This window comes from Sitophilus oryzae, unplaced genomic scaffold, assembly GCF_002938485.1.
Source record: "Sitophilus oryzae breed Bouriz unplaced genomic scaffold, Soryzae_2.0 scaffold_942_pilon_pilon, whole genome shotgun sequence".
Classification (NCBI taxonomy): domain Eukaryota; kingdom Metazoa; phylum Arthropoda; class Insecta; order Coleoptera; family Curculionidae; genus Sitophilus; species Sitophilus oryzae.
The window spans coordinates 2,121,383-2,144,658 of record NW_022147575.1 but is presented as its reverse complement, the minus strand read 5'-3'; the positions used below and the strand labels follow the sequence as shown (position 1 = coordinate 2,144,658).

General features: G+C 32.0%; 3 protein-coding genes across 3 annotated transcripts; 2 read left to right on the top strand and 1 right to left on the bottom strand.

The window, feature by feature from the left end:
* The first annotated feature begins 12 nt into the window (after nucleotides 1-12).
* Nucleotides 13-796, top strand: LOC115891034 (28S ribosomal protein S10, mitochondrial). The gene is made up of 4 exons (XM_030911427.1): nucleotides 13-133; nucleotides 192-385; nucleotides 437-638; nucleotides 697-796. Exons 1-4 carry the CDS (start codon nucleotides 131-133, stop codon nucleotides 730-732), a joined length of 435 nt encoding a protein of 144 aa, XP_030767287.1. The 5' UTR covers nucleotides 13-130; the 3' UTR covers nucleotides 733-796.
* Nucleotides 797-875: 79 nt separating this feature from the next.
* Nucleotides 876-1,768, bottom strand: LOC115891031 (transcription initiation factor TFIID subunit 12). Its single transcript, XM_030911423.1, has 3 exons — nucleotides 1,481-1,768; nucleotides 1,159-1,415; nucleotides 876-1,103 (listed from the first exon to the last, which is right to left on the bottom strand). The coding sequence occupies exons 1-3, from the start codon at nucleotides 1,629-1,631 to the stop codon at nucleotides 951-953; spliced, it is 561 nt and encodes a 186-aa protein (XP_030767283.1). The 5' UTR covers nucleotides 1,632-1,768; the 3' UTR covers nucleotides 876-950.
* Nucleotides 1,769-2,068: 300 nt separating this feature from the next.
* On the top strand, nucleotides 2,069-10,436 carry LOC115890985 (leucine-zipper-like transcriptional regulator 1). Its single transcript, XM_030911363.1, has 11 exons — nucleotides 2,069-2,383; nucleotides 2,436-2,588; nucleotides 2,641-2,914; nucleotides 2,968-3,128; nucleotides 3,185-3,359; nucleotides 3,412-3,542; nucleotides 3,592-3,836; nucleotides 3,929-4,085; nucleotides 6,646-6,922; nucleotides 8,799-9,014; nucleotides 9,149-10,436. Exons 1-11 carry the CDS (start codon nucleotides 2,250-2,252, stop codon nucleotides 9,536-9,538), a joined length of 2,313 nt encoding a protein of 770 aa, XP_030767223.1. The 5' UTR covers nucleotides 2,069-2,249; the 3' UTR covers nucleotides 9,539-10,436.
* The last annotated feature ends 12,840 nt before the right edge of the window (nucleotides 10,437-23,276 follow it).

Here is a 23,276-nt window from a genome sequence, read left to right as displayed (position 1 = left end):
ACACATCACTTGTCAAATTTTAGAAACGTCATTGGCCTATGGGCAGTTATGGGTTAATAAATTTTTAAGAAGAAGAATTATTTCCCATCCTTCTATGGCATCCTTCTCCCATCAATCCTGATTTTATAAAATGGTAAATTGTGGTAAATTAGTATATTAATTTTTCTAACGTACTAATATCGGCTTTTTAGATTCGTTTAACACGACTGCTCAATTTAGGAGGCAGGCAGTTCTCTACTCTTGCAGAAAATGCATCCTTACCAGAGTTAGATAAGCTATACAAAACTTTAGAACTGGAAGTTCGAGGTAATGATCCTGCAGTTCTTAAGAGTTTTTGTAAATTTGCTACTACAGCCGGAAATCATTTTGGACTGGAATCTAAAACGTGAGCTATCTATTGTTTGCATTACAAAATCTATAACATTACTAATTTTAGGTGGAATTTAAAAAAACCTGTACATGAGAGATATACGGTTTTAAAATCGGTACATATTTATAAGAAACACAGGGTTCAGTATGAAGTAAGAACGTATTTTGCCTTTGTACAATATAATTTGCTAACGGGTTCCACAGCTGACACTCTTCTAGAATATGTAGAAAGGAATTTGCCTGAAGGGGTTGCTTTAAAAGCTACAAAAGTATGTACAAAGCAGTTTTATTTTGATCAGTTGAATTAATTTATTTTTCTATTTTTAGGTTGAAATACAAGAACTTCCAGAACATATTAGTTGATTTAAAAGAAATTGTTATAGTTAATTTTAATATATAGTTAAGAAAACTTGTGTTTACTATTCTATATTTTGTTTTTTTCCTCTACATAATAATTTTTATGTGGTAAATAGTGTGTTTGATAAAGGAATTTCCAACACGGTTATAAAATACAATTATTTATTTCTTAATATCTAAAATATTTCAAAGTTATTTAAAAATAACACACAATTGTTTTTAATTTAGTATTTCTTCAAAGTTTTTCTGATAAGTGTTGATCTGTTTTTATGCGCTTCTGTAGTGAGACTTCTTTTGTAGGGTCTCAATTCATCTGTACCAAAGCCAGGTGTCCACATGTTATAGTTTCTGTTAAGGATTTGCTGGACATCTTTAACCTATTCAAATTTTGTTTATTTTTATTTATTTTAATATTTTTTTAATTGTTTATACCTCAATGCTGCTACAACCGCGGTGTTTTGCTATCATTGCAGCTCCTTCCAAACAGTGATCAACAAATTCATCAACATAAGCCAATAATTGCTCTTCTACATCATCTTCTAGATTTAAAGTTGAATCAATTTCTCTTACAAGATCTTGCAGTCTCTGTTTTGTTACAACTTGAACTTGGGGATCCACGGAATGGTTTATTGTGGAATTTGGCATTGCTTTTATCGAGGCATTAGCACCTTGTGGTACTGTTTGTACACCTAAAAATATATTATTCCCATATTTTAGACAATTATATTATGTTTATAAAACTTATTTCACAAACCTTGCATAGGTTGATTCTCTGCCAAGTTGTTATGTACAATTTGATTTTCGTGACCAATTGAATTGGTCACAATCCCATTATTCTGGGTCATAATGTGCCCTACTGGAACTTGATTAACGATAATATTCTGTCCTTGAAAATTATTTTGCATATTGGGGTGCAGAAATTTTACTGATATAAAAAAATTTTTAGTATACTGTTTATAAAAGCTGTGATAAAAGGTTTTTAAAAACAAAAGCTTGGCGAACAATTTTCAAGGTTATCTATACGAATTCTTTATTTTCGAAACGGGCTCTAGAAGTAAGGACATAGGACAAGCTATTAGTTTCATATATAATATTTTTGCTGCTAAATGAATGAAAAATAAATCATATATAATTTGTTACGGCCATAGCTGCCAAGATAATCAACATTAAATAACTATCAATTGTTTATGGCCTAATTTTTAAAAAAGAAGAAATTGTCATATAAATTTTACAGCAATGAATTTGCCGAATAGCCCTGGCAGCTCAGGCCCGAAAAACTAATAATGAAGTACGTTCTGAAAAACGTTCTGTGGAAGTTAAACAGGAAATTTTGTTAATTGACAAGTTTTTGATGACCAATGAAAATATAGTCCTTAATTTAATTTTAATTATATTTTAGTGATTTCTTAAATAGAAATTAGAAATATATTGATAAAATGATTACCCTAAATCAGCCTGAAGTTAAACATTTATAAGTTATCTGTTTTTTATTAATTTTGGAGATTCTGAAGAATTGTTTAACAATGAGTTATTTTACTTTAGTTGGTGGTGACGCGAATTCTGGACTTTCTGAGGCATTTACTCTGGAAATTGGACCATTTGAAGCTGTACACCGATGGAAGTCATTACCTGAATGTGATGAATTTGTTGGAGCTAGGTATTATATGGTGTTCTGTTGTTTTTTGTCATTAAAACTAATAATATTTTAGGCGAAGTAAGCATACCATGGTTGCTTATAACGATGCTATTTATGTATTTGGAGGAGACAATGGAAAAAGTATGCTAAATGATTTGTTGCGATTTGATGTCAAAGAAAAAAGTTGGGGAAGGGCCTTTGCAACAGGTGCTCCACCAGATCGAAGGTTTGATAAATGATAAAATATAATGATAACATATTCAACATTAAACTCTTAGATACCATCACTCTGCTGTTGTTTATAACGATTCCATGTTTGTATTTGGCGGTTATACCGGGGATATTCATTCAAACTCAAATTTGGCAAACAAAAATGATTTGCATGAATATAAATTTAAAACTGGTCAATGGCTAGAATGGAGATTTACTGGCAAAATGCCTGTGCCTAGGTCTGCTCATGGAGCAGCTGTGTATGATGATAAACTTTGGATTTTTGCTGGATATGATGGCAATGCTAGATTAAATGATATGTGGACTGTTTCATTAACTTTGGTGAGTAGAATTCATTAATTTACTATACTTATTTGTACAGTATTGCTTGTTAGGGTGACAGACAATGGGAAGAAGTAACTCAAAAAGGTGAATGCCCACCAACTTGTTGCAATTTTCCTGTTGCAGTGGCCAGGGAGTGTATGTTTGTTTTTAGCGGTCAGAGTGGAGCAAAAATTACAAATTCTCTATTTCAATTTAGCTTTAAAGAGAAGGTGTATGTAGATTTTATTATTTAATTTATATATAAAATTTATTCTTAGAAATTTTTAGCTGGACTAGAATATCAACTGAGAAAATACTGAGAGGCGCCCCACCTCCTCCTGCTAGAAGATATGGTCATACCATGGTTTCCTTTGACAGACACTTGTATGTCTTTGGAGGTGCAGCTGATGCAACTCTATCAAACGATTTGCACTGTTTTGACTTAGATTCTCAAACCTGGAGTGTAAGTATTGTATTAGTTTTAAAAATAAAATTTTAATTTACTATAAATTTAGATTGTTCTGCCTGATCCAGAATCACATGCACCTTCTGGAAGGCTTTTTCATGCAGCTGCAGTTGTCAATGATGCAATGTTTATCTTTGGTGGAACAGTGGATAACAATGTACGTAGTGGAGAGATGTACAGGTACAGCTACAAATGTCTTAATTTGATGTTTTAATGATTTTTATAAAAGATTTCAGTTTGCAAGTTACCCAAAATGTACTTTACATGAGGATTACGGAAAGTTATTGAACAAGGAGGAATTCAAGAGGTACAATGACATCTGTTTTGTAGTGGGAGAGAGAGAGGAAAAGATCTATTGCCACATTCCTATAGTGGCAGCACGTTCGGCTTATTTGAGAGATAAAATCAGACAAGCTAAGTTAGCTGCAGCCAAACTGAAGTCAGCTGCAGAGAAAGCCAGCGACGAAACATTGAGTAAGGTCTAAAGGGTCAAATAAAAATAAAAAATCTCATTTGTTGTGAATTCTTTGGCATACCCTGTATATTTTTTTAATTTTTATTTTTAGTCGGCCAAGAAGAGCAGCAATTTTTGGAAGTCTTACTTCCTAAAGCAAATTGTGATGCTTTTAAAATGGTTTTAGATTATATTTATACTGATTATATTGACCCGTCAAAATATATTACCAAAGATGAAACAGATCCAGAAAAAACTATTCTAATAAGGTAATAAATGTGTAATATTTTGTTTTTTTTGCAGACTTTTCGAATATATTTGCACTAATTTGATATTTTTTAAACGTGATTGGGACATAAAAATTGTGTCTGCTTTATGTAAAGACAATAAAAATAAAATTATTCTAAAATTGATATAAACTGTAAAAAAATATGATTGTTATTGTCACAGAAAGATCTATATTTACATATATTTACATGAAGGATGAAATAAATATGGAAGCAACACTAGGGATGTATAAAATATATCGATAGTTTTTGTGGTAGTTTTTAGTATGTATAAATGTTATACATACAGTACGTCTGTTCGTTCTGTAGCTACGCGGTATCCGTGAGAGGGGAAACGACATTCTCTCGATATTTTTCGTAAAAAATTAGACGACGCGTCCCATCAATAAAAATTAGACAAATTTGCAAGTGGCCAATAAAATGAGTGGGCGGAGCGATTTGCGGTGACGTACTCGTCAAGTCGACGTATAAAATATATTGCTGTTTATTTAAATGTTTTTTGTCAGCATTCCTTTCATAGACACAGATCCAGCAGATGTACTGTACAGGGTGGCGCACCTCATTCGCCTCGGTTGATTATACGAAAACGGAAAGATGTAGAAACAAAATATTTTATGGGTATATACGAAGAGGCAATGTGCACAATTTAAAATTATTTTCAAATGTACAGGGTGTGTCAGAACTAAGATCCATACCAAAGTTATATTTTTTCTTACGGAACACACCCGTTATTTTATCTCATTTTTGGATTTTTGGGCATAAAATAAGGCATTTATTATAAGGGTTTAATATGTTTAAAAGTTTTGGTTTTTGAGATATTTAAAGCTATTTAAATGTGCATGTTATAATAAAAAAGTTTGTCAACACCCTGTACATTGCTTTTCAAAATTAAACCTTGTGCTGACTTTTTAGCCGGAGAAATAAACTTTATTAAAACATTTGATTGCTTCCTAAAAAGTATACAGAGGTATCAAAAATTGCTTGTCTATTTTAAATATCTATTTTACATAAAAACTTCGTTATTTCAACTGCAACATTATGTATATTTTAAAATAAGTCGAAACAGATTTAAATGCTCTTTCAAACTATATTAGGGTTTCCTATAACTATCTGGTTCAGATTTTGAATAAAAAGCGATTTTTCAATAAAATGGCTATTAAGATGGCTGCTGTCGCCATGGCAATTTTCTAGGGACACTTAGTAGCTATTGTCAAAATCGACATTAGTTTATTGACTTTATTTAAATTTATTATAACAGTTTAGTTTTATTTAATTTACCTAAAATAGTTCAATAAGTAAGTATTTATTATTTTATCAAGAAAAACGAAGTAGTTCTTTGATTTATATTACAATGACTTGTAGATATATTGGATTTTCTATAAAAGAACCAATTAAGGCAAATTCATTTTCTTCGCTTCCAACGACAGGTTTCTGCCTAATAGTTTTTCATATACGACACTATCAGCTCTACGAAATAGGAAAAGTAATTATTGAAAGGAACGCTTGTCAAGAAAATTCCTATTTGGATATCTTTGGGCTATAAACCCTTCAGGCCAACAAGCAATTTTCTTCACAAAATAAAGTGTCACTAGAAAATTTCCATGGCGACACCAGCCATCTTGATAACCATTTTATTGAAAAATCGCTTCAAAATCATTCAAAATTTGAGCCAGATAGGTATAGGAAACCCTAATATAAATTGAAGGAGCATCTAAATCTGCTTTGACTTATTTTAAAATATACATAGTGTTGCATTTGAAATAACAAAGTTTTTATGTAAAATAAATATTTAAAATAGACCAGAAATTTTTGATACCCCTGTATACTTTTTAGGAAGCAATCAAATTTTTTAGTAAAGCTTATTTCTCTGGCTTAAAAGTCAGCACAATATTTAATTCTGAAAAGGAATGTACAGGGTGTTGACAAACGTTTTTTATTATAGCATGCATATTTAAACGTCTTTAAATATCTCAAAAACCAAAGGTTTTAAACATATTAAACCTTTATAATAAATTCCTTATTTTATGCCCAAGAATCTAAAAATAAAATAAAATACGGGGTGTTCCATAAGAAAAAGTATAACTTTGGTATAGATCTTAGTTCTGACACACCCTGTATATTTGAAAATAATTTTAAATTATGCACGTTGTCTTCCAACATATACCCATAAAATATTTTGCTTCTACATCTTTCCGTTTTTGTATAATCAACCGAGGCGAATAAGGTGCGCCACCCTGTATATGCTTATAAGTTATTTTGTGAATCAGCATTTTCGTAATCAACTATCGTAAATTTAACAGTACTGACCAGCGGAAACTGATAATTAAAAAGCTAAAATTACTGGTGTAATAATGATAAAAGATTATATTGTTTGAAGTAATCCATGTACTGTGAAATAAATCATCATGATGTATCGATATTTTTAAGATATTTGAAAATGTATCGATTTTTCAAATATCGATATTTTTAAATATCCTTAATCACCTAAATTTTTAAAATATTACGAAAAAACGTGAAAGTCGAATTATTTTTTTTCGTAAAGGGTTATGGATGTTTACCAGCTTGCTGAAGAATTCAAGATGATGCGATTAGAACATTTATGCGTGCAATTTCTAAACACCACAATTTGTTTAAACAATATAGTGGAGGCGTTGAAGAACGCCGACAAACTAAAGCTCGAATTTATTAAAGAACAATGCCTGAAATTCATAGTGAAGGAGACGAATTTTAATCATATAATCATGAGTGCGGAGTTTGAGACGCTGGACAGCAAGCTGATGGTTCAGATCATTCGTAGGAAACAGATACCTCCTAAGAAGGTAATGAAATTTTATTTTTTTACTCGCCCTGTAACTAATTATTATCATAATATGCAGCTACTACAACTGCTAATTGAGATTATTCCTTCATTTCAGCATGTATTTGATTGTTGAGTTGTTTTATGCTGTTTTACCACTGTGTTTTTATAATAGTTTTGATAATATAGTTTTGATTAAGAGTTTTCTATTACTATATCTAGTCCATATATATCATTACGTCGCAATAAGTTGACTACTTTCGTGACGCCATATTTATTTGTATCAAGTCTCTATCTTCGTGATGGTTGCGGTATTTCACAGAATTTCTGGGCAGCGTAGTCTATAGGCAGCAGGTTGCTATATTTGTAGGCGTGGTAAAAAAATGAGCAAGGCGGAAATAGAATAGCATTAATTATTATAGTTAATGTGACGCTATTACAACTGTAATAAAATATTAATTTTTATTGTTGATATACCGTATGATCGAATAAAAACGGCGTCAGCGATGGCTAAGAAATGAAGGTCGCTGTCATTTTATATGTAAAATTATATGGGAAATGTCATCGATTTTCATTTCATAGCCATCGCTGACGCCGTTTTTAGGGTTCCGTACCCAAAGGGTAAAAACGGGAACCCTATTACTAAGACTTCGCTGTCCGTCCGTCGCGTCCGTCCGTCCGTCCGTCCGTCTGTCACAAAGGTCTATCTTATGAACCGTTCTAGCTAGACAGTTGAAATTTTTACAGATAATGTATCTATGTTGCCGCTATAAGAACAAATACTAAAAACAGAATTAAATAAATGTTTATAAATAAAAAAGTACTTTCACTAAACATTATATTTTAAGTAAGAATTTTACAAAGTATCTTTCAAGTAGTCGGTGGCCGCGTGGTTAAAGCGTTAGGACTTTACGCTGCTTTGACGTTGGAGCCGTAGTAAGGCAGGTTCGAATCCTAGTCAAGGCGACTTTTTTTAATCGTTTTTTTTTAATTTTTACATATTTATTTTTACTTTTTACATATTTATTATTGATTAATACAATTTTTAGTAATGTGTTTCTTCGTTTTTTTTTAAATTACTTATACGTGCATTCAAAATTTCTAATGTTGTATAGATAATGAATGGTACGGAACCCTTCGTGCGCGAGTCCGACTCGCACTTGACCAATTTTTTATTCGATCATACGGTATTAAAGGGTCCACTAAATGCAGCAATACTACAGTTGATGCCAAATAAACTTTTAGTCACGTGATTAAGGTTGCCCGGCACAGCGTTGCTCCCAATGTTGTTTTTTATATTTTTTTTATATATTTTTATTATTTATATATATTCTTTTAATCAAAATATTTTAGGAAACAAAAATAAATTATTTATAAATATATAAAAAGTTACTATTTACATCAACAAAACTCACCTTCTTAACAGCACTCAAGGGACATAAAGGGCTATTACTACCGCTTTTTCTTTTAAAATATTCTAATAAAGTTGCGATGAGTTTTTTACAGCTATTAAGCTATCTTATACACTTGGCACTAAAAGAGGTTCTAAAAAGAACAATGTTTGACTGCCAGGTCTGCTAGTAAACATTTTCTGGCTTAAAGTATCACAACACTATTTATTTAAACCAAAAAGTCAATGTCACAAAATACAATATTTCCAGACAATGTCAGGAAATAAAGAAATAACTTGACTTTTTACTGTAGGGCTACCACCTGAATCTCTAGCCCGAAATTTAAATTAAGCAGTTAGTCAGCACTCCGCCGAATATGTTTATGGTTGGCAACAATGAATTTAAAAATCGCGCCCTCGATTGCTTAACTAAAAGTTTAATTGATATGAAATATATATGAAACGTTTACTTGTACTTCCTCCTAGGGTATATTTCTTGTCTTTTCAGACTTCTCACGAGACCGTTTTTGATCTAGCCAGAAATTCACTAGAATTCGATATGGAACGATTTCTGCTGGTTACCGGCAAAGAATTTTGCGATGTAGATTTAATTTTGGAGAACCAAGTCATTCCAGCTCATAAAGCAGTTCTTGTGGCCAGGTCTGGCTACTTTGAGGGCAGGTTTAGATCGTATATGCCCAACGAAAGTGACAAGATTGTTAACGTAAGTCATTTTTATTAATCTGTTTTTCATTCTTTTCCAATTTTTTCAATTCTTTGTATTTTCTTAAATAATGTTGAACATTAGTAGCCTCTTTGTTTATGTATATGTATTTAGATTTTTTCCGTTTCCTATAGATAAAAATCGGCGAGTTGACACCTTCGAGAAAATCCTTTGACACCCTCCTCCGCTACATCTACTATGGAGACACCAAAATGCCCCCCGAAGACTCCCTGTATCTGTTCGCGTCCGCGTTCTTCTTTAACTTCTCCAACATCCGTTTGCAAGCGTTCTGCAAGCAAAACCTCGAAAGGAACGTCACTCCGGAAACGGTGCTGGAAGTCCTGGAAGCGGCACACACTATCCAGGCCACCGACATGAAGAAGTACACGTTGGACTTCATCGCGATGAATTTCACCAAGGTGGTGAACCAGCCGAGGTTTGCCATGCTGGACAAGGCTTTGATGTTGGACTTGTTGTACGCACTGGCGGATTGTATGGGTGGTAACGTCAACACCGACCCATGACCACAGACGGGTTTCTAACAGATCAGGCATTTGCTACGGTATTTTTTATATATTACGTGCTTGATTTGTTGTGTGATAATGAAATCCACTCTTGGCTACTAAAATTCCTCGCTGTCGTCAGTGAGAAATGATTATCTGGATGAATGAATCTCTCTATATCTCCCCGCTCTCTGTTTCTAGTATTTGTCACTTTGAATATGCCAATAAACGTTTAGACATTGAAGTTATTTGAGGTTAGTTAGAGAGAGGTTATAATTTGGTTTGATTTTTAAGTCTACGTCTTCATTTCGCTACCACAGCTAATCTGAAACTTGATTTTGAATCAAATTGATCGTCGAAGTTCAAACATCTTTAACGTCGCCTAACTTTGACCAAGGAAGGAATTTTAAAATAACAAGGGACCGTTTTTTATTTGACTTGATGGAAGTTATGTCAAAAAGTTTATATTGATGTTTTGCATTGCATTAATAATATGCAATATATGTTACAAATAAATGATATAAAAATAAATGTATGCTGTCGATGTCAATCAAAACGTAATTTTGTTATATGTAAGATTAACACCAAGCAAGATATATTATGTATTACATTATGGTTTTATATAAATGCAGAGTTTATCATAGAGTGTGCCAGAAAGTTTGTAACAAATGAAAAAAAATTGTTATTGAGTTATTGAAAAAAAATATGTGGAATTTCTTGAGGATGTTTTAGGCTGTATTCCGTTGCAAAAACCGACCAAACCAACCAAAACCAGGCGAACCAGACCGTAAAGAGCGGTTCAACGGCAAACTACGGTACCAGGCAAACTACGGTAAAGAGCGGTTCCTGAAAACATCGGTTTGGTAAAATATTGTAAACGTCAAATCTATTATAAAATTTATCTCTTATGCATTTTTAATGTACCTATTCTCTGCTTTTACGTTTGCTTCTTCTTTTCAATGGAGTTTAATATTGAAAAGTACTTTTTTAATAAACTGTTAAACTCGTTAGACAGCCCAAGTGATGATTTGCAGGTCCAATATTAAAACAGATCAATAATAAATAAACAAATCTAATCAATATTTATATTTTTATAGCTTACAAAACATTCACGATTACTTGTTGTCTTGTTTTTCATGTTTTCTTTAAATGTTCCTGACTTTAAGAAACAATGGCTGCATGATAAGTTTAAATGGTCCTATAAAGTCATTTTATTTAGTTAATGAAATTTATGTACCTTTACTGCCTACCTCCATTGCTTTTATACATATTATTACAAATTATAGAAATTAAATTAGAATTTCATTCGAACTTCCAATATTTACTTGATTTCTGTCACATAAATGACATTGATTGACAAACAAAACCAGAAAAACTAGCCTTCTCGCGTTGGTTAGTTTGGTGATAGTTATAACCGAATTTTTCAGGAACCGTGTTCCGTAATAGGAAAACTTTCAGGAAACCGATAGAAACGGAACATAAAACCATAACCAAGGTGAGCAACAGAATACACCCTTAATAAAAAAAGTGACATATATCCATAGATAAATTAAACAAGTTTAAATTGGAAAGTGCGCATAAGGACAATGTAAACACTGTTTGGCGCAACGGTTGCAACCCAAAGCTTTTGATAATTTCGGATCGGTTCGGCTTTTTCCGGAATTATGTCGCGAGATATTACTTATTCAAATTTATTATTATTTTCTTTTAATTTAATAAATAAAATACAGTGTGTTGCATTCAAGAAATTTTGTTTTATATAGGGACATGTATGTGAAATACCTATGAAACATTGGAAACCGACGTTATGCCACGATCCACGATGGTTTTTGCAGTTTACAGTTCACAACACAGTTTTTTAGTTTTTAATGCCACTTTTTCACAATTATCACGGGTTTGGGTAACTAAAATTTAAATTAAACTCGCAAGATAGCAATAATTACTTTGGTTATGGTCGCTTTAAACACTTTTCGGTATTTTTTCAATGAGGGCGGTTTAAATTTTGAAAGATTTTATAATTTTTGTTTATTAAGAATATAATAGAATAGATGTTAGAAGAATAATTTGTTTATGGAAGATTCTGACTTTGACAAAAGAAAATTATTTCTGTTATTGTTTGGGGGTTGTTCTTAGCAACCGCTATAGCAGCGCCAGATCGCGTACAACGGTTGCGATCCCAAACAATTATATATTTTGACGGGCTTTCCAATCTAAATTTATTTCCTTTATCTATGCATATATCATGCGATAAATGTCAAGTTGTGTCAAAAAGTGGGATTAGGTGTTAAAATTAATATGACAGGTTAAAGTTTTTCTTGTCTATAAAGTTAACAAATTAACATTTTCAAATTTAACATTGTAACAAGTTTGGTACCTCGAAAATTTTAATTTTTGTTTTTTTTACGATTTTACAGCACAGTAATGAAAAAAAAAACTTTTGTTGGTTGGATTTACTTTGTTTTATGTATTTTTACCAAAAATACGATTTTTTGAAAATCGTTCTAAAATACAAAAAAATATTAATCATTTTTGTAAGTCCTTATATATTTAAGATAAACAGTACATAACGCGGAATAAAATTCCGAATAACTTTCTTTATGACTTTTTTTCGAAATTTTTGACCTAATCCAAATATTTTGCATATTGAAAGAATTTTTTTTTGATAGTTATGTTTAAAGTTTGACATATATGCTTGCGCAGATTTGTTTTTAAACTTTTTGATTGGAAATTTGTTTTTAAAATTTCTCCATTTGTTGCGAACTTTTTTGGCTCACTCTGTTTGTATTTAGCAAACATTTTAAAGAAATGCGGGATATGTTATAAAAGATGTGTTATAAAAACCATATATTCGTTGTCGATGTTATTCAAGAGGTAATTATATTATCTGTAAAATTAATATAGCAAAAATATTATAACAAGATATGTGTATTAAGTTATTGTTTTACATAAATACCGAACGTTTATTATTACAAAATATTCAATCATTCTACTCTAATACTTAACTTGATGTGCAAGAGTATATAATAAGTGTTTACACTATTCTACAGTCTAAATTAAGATCAAAATAAATGTATCTGAGCATCAACAATATTGACTTTTATTTCATTTGACACTGTACTATATATTTCCTTTAGTATTTCTATTATATATTTTTTTTGGTTTGTTTCTTATTATATGTCTAATCCGGTGCTTTCACGTATTTTTGTTATTATGGATAATAATCAATATTACAGTTTGTAAAAGGTAATGTTAACATTATTGATCCTATAGGCCAGTAAGCGAGGGTTTTAGGGTCCGAATTCTGAACATCTGTACCGATTGACGTGAAATTTTTACAGTGAATAGAGATATATGTAAGAAATAAAAGTTACATAGTAGCGATGTGTGCTTTCACCCTGGGGGTGAGTGTCACCCCTTCTCGGGGGTGAAAAATAAATCACCCATTTTAATTGCAAAAATCAATAGGGGGTGAATTTTAAGCAAAAAATGTTCTATAACATTTTTTCAGAAAATCAATATTTTCTTAGTTACTTAGGATTGAATATGTTGATTTTTCATTTAAAAACTGCATATTTTTCTGCCATTTTTTTATAAATTACTCGAAAACCTTGAGTTTTCTCGCAAAACTCGTTTAAAGTAAAAATGAAGCTTTTGGAATAACTAAACGATTAATTTTTTGTTGATTATCGTAGGTGTAATAATAACCGAGTTATCACTCTGTAAAGGTCATTTTTTATTTTTCGAAAACTAAATTGCAATATTTTACCGTAAAATAATGGCGAAAGAACACATTTTTAGAAGAAAATGAATTTTACCGTTTTTAAAGTGCTTGAAAAGACCTTTTAAATGCTTTTTTAAAAAAGTTCGTAACTCAAAACATCGCGGAGTTATGATAAAAATAAAATGGCCACCTAATTTTTTCTGAAAAAAAATTAACAACAAAATCTATGACCAAAATTATAAAAATAAAAACTAAGCGTAATACATGTACAGTTGGCTATATTTAGGTAGTAACAATGGGCTTTGCTAGTTCGAGCGGTTTATAATGCCTAAATTTGGAAAAAGTTGAAAATAATGAAAATTTTTATTTTTTATTTTTTAAAAAAAAATATTGATTTTGACATATCTCAAAAACTAAGCAAGATACGTAAAAATGCAACAGAGAATTGAAGATCTTTTTTTTGCAATATTTTTGCGATCTTTCAATTTTTCTGTAGATTTCTTTATTTCGTAGATATATATTACCCTTGTATATATATTTTTAAAGTAGATCAACCTAAGACGTTTATGGACTAAGACTACTAGATGGCAGGACCGGTTTCCCGACAGAAAAATATTTTTTGTTACTCTGAATTTTGAAGCTACCAATAAAAACAGAGAAAATAAAAATCGATAATTTTCGGACTGTGCCAATTGGTTACTAATCGACCAGATACTTTTTATCTATTAGATATGCTATAAAAGCTGGTAATTATACAATTCGACCATTGTAAATACCCGACATATTCCGCAAGGCCAACGAGGCCGATGCTTTTCACTGATAAGAAAAAAAATGTTTGTTTAGATAATTTTCGAGATATTTTTTCTTTCTGAATGCACCTTTTTAAAGTATTTTATATTCTTTGTCCGCTTGATCTATTATACTGGTTGCACGTATCGAAGTTCTGTTTCTTCTAGTTTTAAAAAATGTTCTTATTTCTTTATTGTTGTTGTGGTTGTAGTGTAAAATTAGATTAATTTTATTAAGTTTAATTATAATGTTTAGTGTAGAATACCAGAAATAGTTTAGTAGTGTTTTTATAGTTTATTTGCTTTGTAGTTAAATAGTAAGTGAAGGGATAATTTGGTTATTTTTTCTTTTTGTTTGGTTAATTAGTAAGTTTATAATTTTTTCAGTGTAAAATACAAGAAGTAGTTGTGTAGTGTTTTTATAAGAGATTATATTCGTTTATTTTGTAGATGAGTAATAGGTGAAGGTATTTGGGTATTTTTTCTTTTTGTTTTTCTCCTAATTGTAGTAATTCTATAAAGTATTGTGATAGATACGCTATATATTCCTTCAACTTCGTTGAAAAGTGCGTTATCACATTATTTTGGTTTTCTGGTAGTAGAATATACGAAAAAAAAATTGATCAAATTTATTTGAAATTAAATTAATCTAGTCTTATTAATCACATTAATCTAGTCAAATAAAAATAATAGTTAGTTTCTAAATACTATACAGGGTGAGTTTCCTACGATGTTCTATATGGGTATCTCGGAAACTACTGGAGAGAGAGAGTCGGTTAAATGGGGAAAGAATTGCAGTTTTGTGGGGTCATAAATATGCGCCTTCCGGATTTTTCGGAGAAGTTCAAGGCTTACTAGATATTTCGAAAAACACAAATTTTGGCTATTTTAAAACTTGTCTCTAATTCCATTATAATCTACCGTATGACCGAATAACCAACGCTGACGCCGTTTTTATTCGAACATGGTATTTTAGACAAAAAGTTTTCAGATAAAAGTTGTAGATAATCACATACCTAATGAGTTTGTGTTTTCTGTGTTTTTTTCTTAAGCCTGTCATTTTTGACATATGACACAAACATTATGTTTTTTTTTAAATGGAAATCCTAGTTGGCCATGACTTCATAAATAGCGCCATTCTTTAAGCTTTTCAGCGATATAGGTATAATATGTTTTCTTTCGAACAATTACAAGTTATAGCCAATTCTTTTCTTTCTTGGCTAATTCCCATACCAATAATACCATGCCAATTAGTTGGCATCAAAAATGTAAAAAGTTTTATGTTTTCAAAAAAAAAATATCATAAAATTCGTAAGCACTCAATTTAGAATAAAATAATCTAAGAATGAAATGATTCTTTTATAAACCTGCATTAAATCAAATTAAAATAGGTATGTAACTTTTTTTTAAATATTAATTAACAACAATTAGCATTATCATAAATTATAAATAATGTACCAACATATCGAAATAATAATTTTAATTTAATCTTTGTTAATACGGTTTAGAATTCTTAAAATAACAGTCAAAAATAATCCACAATTTACAATAAAATAAAAGTTTCGTTTAAATTTTAATCAGCTGATCATTATTAAAATTCCCAGAAACCCGGGCTATATTATTACATTACTCTGAGGAAAATAACGCAAATAATCGATATTTTTGACTCCGCCCCGAAAGGTTCACGATTTGTCCTCCAGTTGGCAGCACATTTTGTCTAGTCGGTTGAACAACTTTAACCCTTAACTGGTCCGGCGTCGTCTGACATACTACGCCAAATAATTAACTCATTCTCATTAGTTACTGGGGCCGCCTACAGGACTGGCGTTCCAGCTAATCCTCCCCTTCACGGTCAACAACTGATAGCCATATTTATACCCAAACTGGATTAGTTTTTTAGAAGTTATGGCAGAAGTTACTTAAGCCGTAGTCTCTCAGACGACGCCGGACCGTTTGTGTAAGATTTTGTGTGTGACAAACTTTTGTAAAATATAGCCGGGTCTTCGAAAAAATGCGTTTAGGAGACTCTAGTTATGAAGAAACTCTATTAAAATGATATGATGAGGACTGTGACAGTGACAATATGAGAATTTGCCAGACAAATGCATTTGACAATGTCAAATATTCCACGAGAAATACACTTTACAATTGGTAGAATATTTCCAATTCCTGTACAACCAGAAAATGCCCACGGAGATATTCTTATCCTATAGAGTTCTTATCCTAGTTAAAGAAAATGTTATGCCCTAGTTAATTATTTTTAATGCCTAGAATGTACGATTCCATTGTGTAAAACATGTTTAGGAAAACAATGAACTTTGCCTCATGCTGTAACTAAAATTTTTTTCTTAACTCCAGTTTTATAACTTATTTTTTTATATATATAGTATTAAAAACTTATTTCTATATTGTAATGACTGTTAGTAATTTGGTTTTATTTTTTAGAGCTTGGTAAAAACCTAATTGATTTTTTTTCAAATTTATATGTATGTTATTTTATTTTGTACTATATTTTCTTAAAGTTAATATTAATTGAACCCATTTTTGTCTAGATTAGTTCAATAATACGTAATATAATATATAATGAAATAAAAATTTGTTATTTTTTAGTTTTTCTGCGTTTTTTATACTTTTTAGAAGGCGTAGTCCCACAGACTACGCCGGACCGTTTATGATACATATCTATTACCGGACCAGTTAAGGGTTAAGAATATATAAACAAGGATATTACGTTTTTTAGTTTGACTTGCGTGTAAGGACCACCGTGTTTGAGCCCTTAAAACCCAAAAATCTCGTAAAAATGAAGAGTTCAGGACTGTTCAACTATATAGGTTAATTTGTAGCTCGTGTAGTTTCTTACAAATTAGTAGTTTTTATTTTTATGATTTTAGTCATAGATTTCTTTGTTAATTTTTTTCCGAAAAAATGAGGTGGCTATTTTGTTTTTATCATAACTACGCTAGTTTTTGAGCTACAAACTTAAAAAGACCTTTTAAAAAAGCATGCAAAAGGTCTTCTCAAACACTTTAAAAACGGTCATATTCATTTTCTTCGAAAAATATGTTCTTTCGCCATTATTTTACGGTAAAAGGGTTGCAATTTAGTTTTCGAAAAATAAAGAATCACCTTTACAGAGTGATAACTCGGGTATTATTACACCTACGGTAATCAAAATGAAAAAACGAATCGATTCGTTATTCCAAAAGCTTCATTTTTTCTTTATATAAGTTTTGCGATAAAACGCAAGGTTTTCGAGTTATTTATAAAAAGTGGTAGAAAAATATGTAGCTTTTAGATGAAAAATCAACATTTTCAATCCTAAATAACTCGGAAAATATTAATTTTGTGAAAAGATGTTATAGAATATTTTTGCTTAAAATTCATCCTCGAGAAGGGCTGATACCCCCAGGGTGAAAGCACACATCGCTACTATGTAACTTTTGTTTCTTCTATTCCCTGTCAAAATTTCACGTCAATCGGTGCGGGTGTCAATAATTCGGAGGTAATACCCTATTTTTATCCTCGCTTACTGGCCTACTATTGATATATCGGGTTCTGCATTACGGAAATAAGTTCTGTACTTAATAGTACTGAATACTAGAAATAAGTTCTTTACATACTTAACAATAAGAAAAATGGCAATTTTTTAAACAACTTTGGTATTACGGTGACCAAGTTATCTTGTTTTCGTATCTTTGGTTTCGCTTGGAGGTGAGAAGATGGGTTTGTCAGTTGGTCCTTCGATCACAACTCCTTTTGCGCCAAATGCAAATCTCAAAAACGGTCTCATGGATTCTAGCAGACGTTGAGCTCTCAAAGCGCTATTCTGAAAATTAAAATAAAAAAAAACCGGCGTGTATCAAAAGAAGACACTATTTGTAATATTTTTTTTGTTTTTTAACATCTGGGATTTATTTTATGCAAAATGGTTTTAAATTAACTAGACTTGGAAGCCAGGGTTGCCACCTTTTGTATTTAAAAAATCGGGACAGCATTAGTGCAACCTTTTTTCTTAAATGTAACATTTTACGTGCCCATCGGATTTTGAAACAATATTTTATGCCTTTTTGAGTTAACTTAAAAAAAACTATTCGAAATTTATAAATAATTAGGTAAAAATAAAAAATGAAAAGTTGAAAACAAAATTAGTATCTAAACAATCAATTAAATCTAAAACAACTAGGACAAAACCTAAACAAAATCGAAAGTTTAAGCTGTATAATCTGTATAATTGGCTTGATTAATTTATTTAATTATTTTTAAATGTACATTTTTTGGAAAAATAAAACACTAATTCCTCACAATATACCAAAACACTTTAAAATATAATATACTTAGTATACACAAGCATAAAAAGGGCTTAACCTCTACAAGTGCGCTAATTTCCATTAAATACTTTACTTTTAACAATGGACGCGCGTTTCGTTAACCAGCTTAGCATCATCAGCAGATGATGAAAACTGATGGTTAGCTTCAAATTTATGATTAGCGAAATGAGCGTCCAGTGTTAAAAGCAAACTGTTTTGGTGTATTGCGGTGAATTAGTGTTTTATTTTGCTGTTGTGACACCAAAGGTTCCAACCCCCAACTGTATTGAATATTTTTTATTTGTTTTGCTGCTGTAATAACAAGAGCCTTTTCAATTTTAATAAAATCCAAAAATTCTTATATGCGTATATTAAAATTAAATGAGATTTGAAGTTCCCTTCTAATGAACTTAAGTGAACATCTATTTCTAGCGTCGGTCTACTTTATCATCACACTTGAAAATACATAAATAACAACCTTAAACACTGAAGGCATATAATTTACTTTAGTTTTAAAAATACTTTATAATTTTATCTATAATTTTTATATCCTTTTTGACAAATTTCCTTTACCCTTTTTACGCAAGTTTTTATTATCGAATATTCATTAAACAGAGTATCAATATCTACATCTTTTAATTTTAAAATTTTTAAGATTTTAATTAATTCGTAGAAAAAAAACAGTTATTAAATACAAGAAATTAATAAACGTGTATTTTTAATAATAAATTTTACAATTTTATTGTTTAATAAAAATGTGGCTATTAAACAAATAAAAATCGGGACATAGGGCTTTGCGTGGGGACGCGGGACTTTTGGATCAAAATCGGGATAGTCCCGACAAAATCGGGACAGATCGCAACCCTGCTGGAAGCTATAAAACTTGGTGCTTCAGAGAAATAAATAAATATAGAGGAACTCTAAAAAATCGATAGATTTCGATATTACCGCACTATCGATAATATTGACAGTAACCTATCACTATTATAAAAAGATCTCTTTGTTTTGTTTTCTATCCCCTCTTAACTTTTACTACCCACAATCATATAATCTCCGATTGTATTTGACAGGTTGGTGACCAAGGTAAATGACGATCCGAACAACTGGTCTGGAATTTCTAACGATACCGGTTTTCCAGGGGTAAATTTCACTATGTCTTCTGTGGTAGTGGGCCCTTTGCGAGTTGTAGTGGTTTCCCAGGCAAATCCATATAAGGCTGATTTGGCTGAACGTTTCTGGAAAATAGATAATTATTTTATAAATACAGTTTAGGCACAGCCTACTCATTAGACAGCTAGTCGACTTTGCTAGTTTTTGAGTTCGAACATATGCAGGCATCAATTAAGAGTCTATTACACTGTACTGTTCGGGTCGCTGTCAGGGGTCGGGTAAAGCGGGTGTGTGGCCGAAGAAAATAAATATTATATTTCAGAAATCTGCCTAAGGCTTAGCCCGATCCTGTCGTGTTAAGCCACACCCAAAATTCCAAACACACGGGCTTTGATTAAGGCTTGACTAAGATTTGCAGAGCTTCAGCATTTGCCATAAAATAGCGAGCAATTTGTTGCAAAACCATATAAATTATATATCACTGTAATCACAAAACTTCAATCTATTTCCTTATTGTAACGGAATTTTAAATTATATCTTTATTTTCGAGAAAAATTAATCCAAACATAAGGAATATTTTGCTGATGTTGACCATCAAAACCTTAAAAATAAAGAAGTTGTTTAAAAATGTGCTTCTATACGGATATAGTATAACCTTTTATCTTTAATTCACTTCTTCATTTGTGTAAAAATACTTAGCCAGTTTGTGTAACATTTGTGTAAAAATACTTAGCCAGTTTTACATAAAATGCCGAATGCTTATTTTGCTACTTTTTCGGATTAATGAAAGTGGTACCGCAGGGTGTTACTCCGCGAGAAGCAGAAGAAGAAATTTCTCAGAACTTACGACCAAGAAAAATCAAGGATTTTCATTGATTTAAGTAAGAACAATCTTCGGATTGCCACTGGGTTTTTAACAGGACACTGTCTCCTCAACGAACACCTCAGTAGATTGAAACTAGGAAACAACTGCGAATTCAGATTCTGTGGGGAAAATGGGGAAACACCAGCATATTTCATCACTGAGTGCGCGAGCTCAGAATACTACTTAATATGACTTAAGATAAGTGTAAGCAAAAATCTGTGTAAGTAGGTCTGTGTAAGGCTGTCTAATGAATAGGATATGTGATTTAGGTCACCTACAAACAAAAATTGTCAAATATTTTTACCGTATAATCGAGAAAAACGGCGTACAGTTGGCTTGGAAATGAACAGGACATTCCCCATATAATTTTACATATAAAATGATACCGATACCGTTTTTTTTTCGATTATACAGGGTGGCCCATCGAAAACGTTCCGCAAGGCATAACGGCCAGGATATTTTTTTTTCAAAAAATCCAAAAACACGTCAATTTTGTTTGTGACGAGGACAACTTTTGCCCCAAAAATGATTGCAAAATCTTCAACCCTCTAAGCAGGGGTGTCATCCCCCAACTTTTTTCAAATGGGAAGGGGGGTCAAGTGGTACCGCAATGAAAAGGGCTTTTTATTCTCTATTCTTTCCCGCTTCGTTTTTGAAAATCGGTCGAGTCATTGAGAAAATATGAAGGATTGAAATTTGAAAAGTTTATTTAAACATTTATCAGAGTAAATGATAACGATAAATTCCTTCGACCAATTGGCTGTTTTTTCTTATTATTTCTAGATGTTTACGCATTTTTTCACTTGCCACAAGGTTGAACGATCAGGTGCGGCAGTTGCTAGATAGCTGTTCTGTGACTTGTGCGTTGAAGTTCTTCTCAATATCGTTAAACTGACCTACAATAGAATTTCCAAAAATACCAACCCACACGTTCAATTTCTGACGGTTTTGTGTGTGCACCTCGTGAAAAATCCTGGGGTTGTCCTCAGCCCAGTACCGAGAGTTATGCCGATTGGTTATTAAATAGGAAATTATTATCATTCGCCACTCGTTCACTCATAGTTTCACAAAATTGCAAGCGACGATCAAAATCGTCTTCGTTGAGTTCTTGTACCAACTGAATTTTGTACGGGTGGAACTTGTTTTTTTTAAATATCTTTTGGACACTTGTACGATTCACGCCGGCTAATTTTCTTGTACTCAGCGTACTATCCATGGCAACTTGGCCCAATACGAATACCTCCATAGCTTCATTTACTACAGGGTTTTCCCTCTGCCTCTTTTTATTCATAACGGAACCAGTTTCGCGAAATTTTGCTACTAACTCGCGAACAATTTTGCCATAAAGGTGTTTTTCAGGATGACATTCATTGAATATCTGCGGAACCCGACATTCATTCATTATTTTTAAAATAAAGTTCGATTATTTCCACTTTTTCTGCAAGTGAGTACACCATAAGTGTTAACAAGTCACAGAACAGCTATCTAGCAACTGCCGCACCTGATCGTTCAACCTTGTGGCTAGTGAAAAAATGCGTAAACATCTAGAAATAATAAGAAAAAACAGCAAATTGGTCGAAGGAATTTATCCTTATCATTTACTCTGATAAATGTTTAAATAAACTTTTCAAATTTCAATCCTTCATATTTTCTCAATGACTCGACCGATTTTCAAAAACGAAGCGGGAAAGTATAGAGAATAAAAAGCCCTTTTCATTGCGGTACCACTTGACCCCCCCTTCCCATTTGAAAAAAGTTGGGGGATGACACCCCCGCTTAGAGGGTTGAAGATTTTGCAATCATTTTTGGGGCAAAAGTTGTCCCCCTCACAAACAAAATTGACGTGTTTTTGAATTTTCTGAAAAAAAATTACCCTGGCCGTTATGCCTTGCGGAACGTTTTCGATGGGCCACCCTGTATATTGTACTGCATATTGCCCACAAAAAATATTTTTTTGTCACTATGAATGCATGTTTCAATATTTATAGTGGTATCCTGAACGAATGATTAAATGTGATATTTTTCAAAAAAAATTGTCCAATCTTTAGTATACGGGGTGAACCAGTATTTATATACAGGGTGAACCAGAGAAAAGTCTACAGTATAGGGTTCTCAATTAGATATTTTCACTGCCAATCTTTTTTAGAAAAATTGCGAAAAATATTGGCTCGTTTTAGAAATAAGTTTTTAGGACGATCCAAATATATTTTCGAGGTTGTAATTTTTTGAACGGACTGCTCGACAGGGTATCTCAAATTCTAGGGTGACCACTGATATCTTTGCCGAGATTGAGATGTTCGCATCCAAAATGTAGTTTCTATCTTTTATAAAGTCCATAAACTGTTTCCATACATCTTCTTCTTTATGTACCGTCTCCATATTGGAGGTTGGCTATCATCATTGCTATTTTGACCTTGGAAGCTGCGGCCCTAAATAGATCAGATGACGTGACATTAAACCATTTTCGCAGGTTTCTGAGCTAGGATATTCTTCTCCTTACAACAGATCTTTTTCCTATTATTTTTCCCTGGTTAACTCTCATGATATGACTGAGATATTGCAATTTTCTTTTTTTCACTTCCTTGAGGATCTCTAAGCCCTTCCCCATTCTTCTCAGAACCTCCACGTTGGTTACATATTCTGTACATGGTATTCTCAACATCCTACGGTATGTCCACATCTCGAAGGCCTCCAGTTTCCGCTCGTAAAGCTCGTTGAGGGTCCAAGCTTCCATAAGGACTGGGAATACATAACATTTGAGCATACGAGTTCTCAGATCTAGGCTCAAATCGCGGCTACAGAGCAGCTTCTTAATCTTCACAAAGGATGCAGGGGCCTTCTCAATGCGAATCTTTATTTCTGAACAATAATCCGCGGTGCAGTCGACACTTGTACCCAGGTAGTCATACCTCTCTACTCTTTCGAGCTCCTCGCCTTCCGCGTACATACTGGTGATTAATTATAGTGC

What these genes read in the sequence shown, in the direction of transcription:
- LOC115891034 (XM_030911427.1), top strand. An exon ending in TTTGGACTGGAATCTAAAAC is followed by an intron (nt 386 to 436) that starts GTGAGCTATCTA and finishes TACTAATTTTAG; the next exon opens with GTGGAATTTAAAAAAACCTG. An exon ending in TTGCTTTAAAAGCTACAAAA is followed by an intron (nt 639 to 696) that starts GTATGTACAAAG and finishes TTCTATTTTTAG; the next exon opens with GTTGAAATACAAGAACTTCC.
- LOC115891031 (XM_030911423.1), bottom strand. Translation starts at nt 1,631, where the DNA reads ATGCAAAATAATTTTCAAGGACAGAATATTATCGTTAATCAAGTTCCA. An exon ending in AGAGAATCAACCTATGCAAG is followed by an intron (nt 1,416 to 1,480) that starts GTTTGTGAAATA and finishes ATATATTTTTAG; the next exon opens with GTGTACAAACAGTACCACAA. An exon ending in GCGGTTGTAGCAGCATTGAG is followed by an intron (nt 1,104 to 1,158) that starts GTATAAACAATT and finishes AAATTTGAATAG; the next exon opens with GTTAAAGATGTCCAGCAAAT.
- LOC115890985 (XM_030911363.1), top strand. Translation starts at nt 2,250, where the DNA reads ATGAGTTATTTTACTTTAGTTGGTGGTGACGCGAATTCTGGACTTTCT. An exon ending in AGCCAGCGACGAAACATTGA is followed by an intron (nt 3,837 to 3,928) that starts GTAAGGTCTAAA and finishes TTTTATTTTTAG; the next exon opens with TCGGCCAAGAAGAGCAGCAA. An exon ending in AACAGATACCTCCTAAGAAG is followed by an intron (nt 6,923 to 8,798) that starts GTAATGAAATTT and finishes TTGTCTTTTCAG; the next exon opens with ACTTCTCACGAGACCGTTTT.